The sequence below is a fragment of the Cordyceps militaris genome (genome assembly GCF_000225605.1).
Source record: "Cordyceps militaris CM01 unplaced genomic scaffold CCM_S00007, whole genome shotgun sequence".
In the NCBI taxonomy this organism is placed as follows: domain Eukaryota; kingdom Fungi; phylum Ascomycota; class Sordariomycetes; order Hypocreales; family Cordycipitaceae; genus Cordyceps; species Cordyceps militaris.
The window spans coordinates 203,423-209,679 of NW_006271975.1; the positions used below are offsets into that span (position 1 = coordinate 203,423).

At 61.9% G+C, this 6,257-nt stretch overlaps 2 protein-coding genes across 2 annotated transcripts; one reads left to right on the forward strand and one right to left on the reverse strand.

Moving 5' to 3' along the window:
* On the forward strand, positions 1-2,557 carry CCM_08284 (hydrolase, alpha/beta fold family protein; the record flags this gene model as incomplete). Its single annotated transcript, XM_006673423.1, has 2 exons — positions 1-1,591; positions 1,662-2,557. 2 exons carry the CDS (start codon positions 1-3, stop codon positions 2,555-2,557), a joined length of 2,487 nt encoding a protein of 828 aa, XP_006673486.1.
* A 375-nt stretch (positions 2,558-2,932) lies between these two features.
* CCM_08285 (cell cycle control protein (Cwf19), putative) lies at positions 2,933-4,867 on the reverse strand (the record flags this gene model as incomplete). Its single annotated transcript, XM_006673424.1, has 1 exon — positions 2,933-4,867. The coding sequence occupies one exon, from the start codon at positions 4,865-4,867 to the stop codon at positions 2,933-2,935; it is 1,935 nt and encodes a 644-aa protein (XP_006673487.1).
* Positions 4,868-6,257: the final 1,390 nt, after the last annotated feature.

Sequence of the window (6,257 nt, forward strand, 5' to 3'; positions counted from 1 at the left end):
ATGGACCGCGATCCGCTCGACGGTCCCCCTATCGCCGTCCCGACACGAACGCACTCGCAACATCTTGCTCACCACCGCTCCAACAGCAACCGTTCTAACCTCGCCTCTCCCGTTCCCCAGCCGAAGCCTGTCGCCAGCCCCGAAATCATCACCGACCTCATCTCCAGTCTCACCACTTCCCACTTCGACTCGCTGTCCCTTACCAGCCCGTCCAGTCCCGCCCGCCTCGACAGTCGCACCGGCTTGGACATAATTGATCCCATACACGACGTGGCCGCCTCGCCCGTCATCCGCACCGCAAAGCCCCCTTCCGGCTTCTCCTCCCTCACCTCACCAAAGAGCCCCCGAGCATCCTCCACCGACGGCTTCCGACCTCACTTTCGTCCTGCCAGCCTTTCTCGCGCCTCCTCCTCCGCCTCCCTCACCTCTCGAAACGATGATGCCAAGAGCATAGGCAACCTCTCCATAGAACCAGGCCCCGCCCCTGACCCTGAGCTGCGTCCGCGCCGCTCCCACGACAGTTGGGGCAAAAAGGCTGGTCGTCGCCAAAAAGACATGCTCTACATGAGTTCCAAGGAGCGCCTTCGTGAAAAGGATCTCGACCGCAAGTGGCCTGGTGCCGTCATGCCGTCCGCCAGCGGTGCCAGCAGCATCCACAGCGGCGGCCGAGCCGATCCCTTTCTCGCTGAGACGGCCATTAGTGAGGAGCCAGGCCTGACCAAACCGCGCTATTCGAGCGACTCCTACAACGGCTTCCAGGCCATTCCTACTCGCGAGTCTAGCCTGCGAAAAACGGCACCCAAGAAGCGCTCCAGCGCCCGTCGGTCGAGGCAAGGCAGTGAATCAGATTTGATACCCGAGGGTGCTGAATACAACCGCGGTGGTGCCTCATCACGCGCGAGCCATAAGCGCGGCGAGTCTGAGGCGGGTCGCTCCTTTCTCTTTGACGTGGACGAGTACGCTGCCGTGACCCAAGCTCTTGACGACCAATACGAGCGTGAGAATGGCCGCCCAGAGCCGTTGCCCGATTACCTGCAAAGGTCCTTTATCCACGATATTGACCACGAGGCTGCCCCGGCCCCGGCCATCTCCAACGGTCGCCGAGCGTACGAGCGAGAGCATAGCAATGGCCGCTTAAGCCCGTTTCCTTCTGTCGACCTACGCGGAAGAAGCAGCGGCTCCGGCACCGGCTCCGGCTCCAAGCTGAAGCGCCTCTCGGTTGGCCCGTTGCCGATGAGCCCGTCACGCACGAGTGAGCAGTCGGACAGGACAGCGCACACGATTGCGTATGAGCGGCCCGCCTCGGCAGATTCCATCGATGACAATGTCGAGTCGTACTTGTGCTCGCCAAGGTTGTCGCAGAAAATCAAGCACCCGCAGACCGGACGAGTCATTTCATTTTCCGAAGTGGGCGACGCCGAGGGCTCGGCTGTCTTTTGCTGCGTCGGCATGGGACTAACCCGGTACATTACCACATTTTACGACGAACTGGCGTTGACCTTGAAGCTGCGTCTTATTACACCTGATCGTCCCGGCGTAGGTGACAGTGAGCCCTACACCGACGGCACAACAACACCCCTAAGCTGGCCAGGTAGATTCCCTCTTCTCTTCATGACCTCTTCATCATGACATCTTCATCGTGACGACGCTAACATCTATAGATGACGTATATGCCATCTGCCAGGCCCTCAAAATTACAAAATTCTCCATCCTCGCCCACTCGGCAGGCGCCATCTACGCCCTCGCCACCGCCCTGCGTATGCCACAGCATATTCGTGGCAAGATTCACCTCTTGGCGCCCTGGATCCCCCCCTCGCAGATGAACGTCTTTGGATCCTCACAAGAGCCACCCACCCACGCGCTCCCCACATCCCAGCGGATCCTCCGCGCGCTCCCCACGCCGATCCTCAAGGCCGCCAACAGCAGCTTCATGAGCGCGACGAGCTCCTCCATCACCAGCTCGCTGCCCAAGACGACGCGGCGGAGCAAGCGCAAGAGCAACGGCAAGGAGAACCGCAACGGCACGGCCTCGGACCACCCCGACATGGGGACCCTTGACGGGGATGCGCGCCCTGTCCCGACGCCGACTGCCACGGAGAACATGGACCGCATGCACCCGCCGTCGAGCAGCCTTTACGCGGGGCCGGGCCTGGAAGAAGCGGCGGGGAAGGAGCGACAAGTGGCGTACGACACGCGGCTGACGCACGCCATCTGGGACCTGGCCACAACGGGCGCGCACCCGGCCGTGGACCTGCTCGTGTGTCTCGAGCGGCGCCACACGATTGGCTTCCGCTACGTTGACATTACGCGCCCCGTCGTCATCCACCACGGCAGCAAGGATAATCGGGTGCCGGTGGACAATGTCAAGTGGCTGGGCAAGAGCATGCGGCGGTGCGAGGTGCGCGTGCTCGAAGGGGAAGGCCACGGGCTCATGGCGAGCGCCAACGTCATGGGCTCTGTGCTCATGGAGATGAGCAAGGAGTGGGAGGACTGGATGCGCGTGACGGGAGACGACTCGCGGCAGCGTGAGCGCGGACGCCGAATGGCCCAGCGGTGAGGTGGATGAATGCAATTGAATGTAATGGGTTGCTTTTGATTTGGATCATGGTTTCATGTTTGGATATCCCCACGATCTACATGTTAATTTTCTCACGGCACTGACGAGGCCAGTTTAATTTTCTTCTTTCCGGGCGGGTTGTTAGGGTTAATTTTTTGTATTTGGGTATATTGCGATGTTGGAAAGCGCCTTGTATTATTTTTTAAAGACGCGGCTGGTTTATTACACCTCTTCTTAACGCGTCTCTTTTTATTGCACCTCTTCTTAACGCGTCTCTTTTTATTACACCTCTTCTTAACGCGTCTCTTTACCTCGTGCACCGCCAGTCCTGTCCCAACTCGTAGAAGCTCTTCATCATGACTTCCAACACGGCTCTCAACCCCCCTCGGCCAAGACGCGCGTCCAGTCATACTTGCGCCACTCCTTCTGCCACCCCTCGACCCTGTGATCTCCCCGCCGCCACCGTCCCTGCTTCTTGGCCACCTGTGGCTCGGCATCGACGATGCCGGCAATGACCTGCCGCGCAAACAAGTCCCCGCGGGGCCAGCGCGCCGCGTCCTCGACCACATGCCCAAGCCCGCCATCGAGCGTGAACCAGACGTGAAAGTACGGCATCTCCTTCGCGAGGGACCTGCGAAAGGCCATGCGCCCGAGGCCGGCGTCGCGCGCGCGCGCGCCAGTATCGATAATCTTCTGGTGCTGCGCCCACTCCTCGTCGGCGGCGAGCAGGGCCTCTTTGAAGAAGGCCGGGGCGACGGCGCCCTGCTCGTAGGGAATGGGCACGGCGTGCAGGGCGGCGTGCAGGTGGCGGTGGGGGGCGGCGGCGTTTTCGTAAAAGAGCACGTCGCGGCCCTGCGCGTGGTACATGCGCGTGAGGCTCTTCATGAAGTTGCGCAGCTCCTCCCACTCGTCGTCGTCGCACTCGAGCAGGTTGCGGCGGTGCGTCGTCGGCACGATGACGGCGCTGCCGGGCGACACCTCGGGCTCGGTGGCGAGCGTGAGGAACACGCGCGTGGCGAGCGCGAGCACGGGCGCGAGCGGCGGCGTCTGCGTGTCGTCGTGGCGGCACAGCGGGCAGCTGTCCAGGATGCGGTTTACTTTCTGGAACTCGTGCACGGCCGTGTTTTTCAGGTTGGCCTCGCTCTTGTGGACTCTCGTTGCGAGCCGCTCCGCGTTCTCGTCCATGTACGCGAGGTCGTCGTCGAAGCGGCCGTCTTTGGCGATGCGCTCGGCGAGACGCATGCCCTCGCCGCCGGCCTGGCCCTTGGTGCGGCGCTCCTCGCGCAGCATGTCGTCGACGGACATGTCGTCGTTGGCGACGACGGTGCCGCGCGCGCGCCCGCGTTTCGTGTCCACGGCGGATACCTCGTTGCGCACGTGGCCCGCGAGCAGCCGGCTGTCCTGGCCGCCGAGCACGACGGCCGAGGAGGACGCGGGGGTAAAGGCCGCGGCGGCGCGGTTGTACTCTTCTTCGAGCTGGGCCGCGTTGGGCGCGCGCCGGAGCTTGGCCTTGATCATCTGCGCGCGGAGGCGGTTCAGCGCCGTCTGGTCCATGGGCGCGACGACAGGCGCCGCTGGTGGTGTGGCGGCGACCGGTTCCAGCGGTGCAGGGGCGGGCGAAGGCGGCTTCTGGTTCGCAGGACGCTCCTTGTAAAAGTCGCCCGTCGGCTTCTCCTTCATCGCGTAGCCCTTGCCGTAGCTACTCGCGCGGTCCAGCTCCTGCTTCTCCTCCCTGGCCTCGTCGAATTCGCGTAGACTGCCGAAGCGCTCCAGGGCCACCTCGTCGACCGGCCGCCCGGTGTCGTCGGCGACGGTGTAGACGCCGCGCAGCTTGGTCATGCGCCAGCCGGAGCCCGCGTCGCCAAAGGAGTAGTCGACCACGCGCTCTTCTGCCTCGGGGGCGGGAGGCGCGGGCCCGCGGTTGATTTCGCGGACAGACACGACACGCGCCGGTTCTTTCGGGGGTGTCTTTTCTTTGGGTGGCGGGCGGTGGATGTGCTCCATGGCGAGGGCCGAGGGCGCCGTCATCCAGGCGTCGCGGACAGGCGCGCTGCTCGGTTCGTCAGAGGGCGTGTCTTTTGCTTCTTTGCGTCGGTCGCTGCGGTGGCGGTCCTTGTCGTGTCGGGAGTCATCGTGGCCGTCGCGCGATCGCCGCCGCCGCTTGTGTTTGTGGTCGTCGTCGTCGTCGCGGTGGCGCCGGCGGGAGCGGTCGCGGTGGTGTCTGTGGTGGTGCTTTTTGCGGTCGTCGGGCCGCTCGCGCTGGGCTTTTTCGGCAGCGAGGTTCTTTTCGAATTCGTCGAGGCCGTCCATGATGTGTGTGTGGGTGAAGTTGCGAATGTTGAAATCTGGAAGCTGGAGAAGGCTAAAGTTGCCCCACCAGCTAGATTAGTGACGTGACTACTTGGGGTGCATTCTTTATCAAGGAACAACAAATATAAAATCGATGAAATGTAGTAAAAGTCATGAAAGTCGACATGTTCATTATTTGTATATTCTCATGTATTTTCGGTCTAGCACTTGACGCGGCGGTACTGCACGACCTCGTCCCGACCAAAGACTCGCTCCGTCTCTATTCGATATCCTCTTAGACGAGGAACTAGCTGTATCCATACCGCCCAATATAAAACGCCGGACATTAATACTGCAAGACCCAGGAGGGGAAAGAGGAAAAATGAATCTGGACTGATGGACGCCACGGAGGGCGGAATAAAAGGTCCGATGATCAAGAAGCCGTTGAGGAGCAAGAATACAACGGAAATGGGCAGATACGTATGCCACGGTGACTTCCAGCGCTCTGCTTTATTCCACTGCAGATAGATGAGACCAACTGTGAGAAGCAGGTTGATCCATGCGCGAGGATATACAGATCTGTCTTGTTAGCTTGTCACATGCCTTCCTTGGATGTAGTAGCCGTTTCTCAGGCTCCTTCTCCGGGGCTGAGTATGTTGCCAGGAGCACTTACAGTTCTATGATGGCCTCGTATGATTGGCCGAGTGGTGGTGCAACAAGCACTATAACCGTTACCAGCCAGTGCAGGAAGAGCTTATCCGTTAGCAACACTCAAGATGGATCGGTACAGGTCACACGTACCGACGCCGCCGGGGCATTCAAGGGCTTATTCGACGCCCAGAACCTGCCAAACGGCAGTATCCTCTCCTTGCCGAGCTCCTGGTTGAGGCGGGCGTGCGCAAAGCTCGTCGCCAAGACGCTGCCCAGACTGCTGACGGCGACAAACACGGGCAGCGTCTTGGCCGCGGCGTCGTCGCCAAACATGTTCTTGAAGAAGAGCGCGGCGACCAGCACCTCGGACGCGGCGATATCCAGCTTCCTGACGGCCGCGAAGTATGCGATATTGGCGAGCATGTACAGCACCGTCACGGTGCCGACGGCCAGCGGCGCCGCAATCGCCAGCGTCCGCCGCGGGTTCCGCACCTCGCCCAGGACATAGTTGGCGCCCTCCCAGCCGCCGAAGCTGTACACGATGCCCAGCAGCGCGCCGGCGTAGCCGCGGAACCCGCCGCTGCCGTACCGCGCCATGTCGGCCGCGGAAAACGAGTGCTCAAAGTTGTGCGGGTCGTCGGTGCCGCGATAGCCCGCCAGCGCGGCCACGCCGGAGAAGGCCACCACGAGCATCACCAGCACCTTGAACACGCCGACGAGGTTCATCAGCCGCACGCCCCAGCGCGGGAGCGCCCCGTGC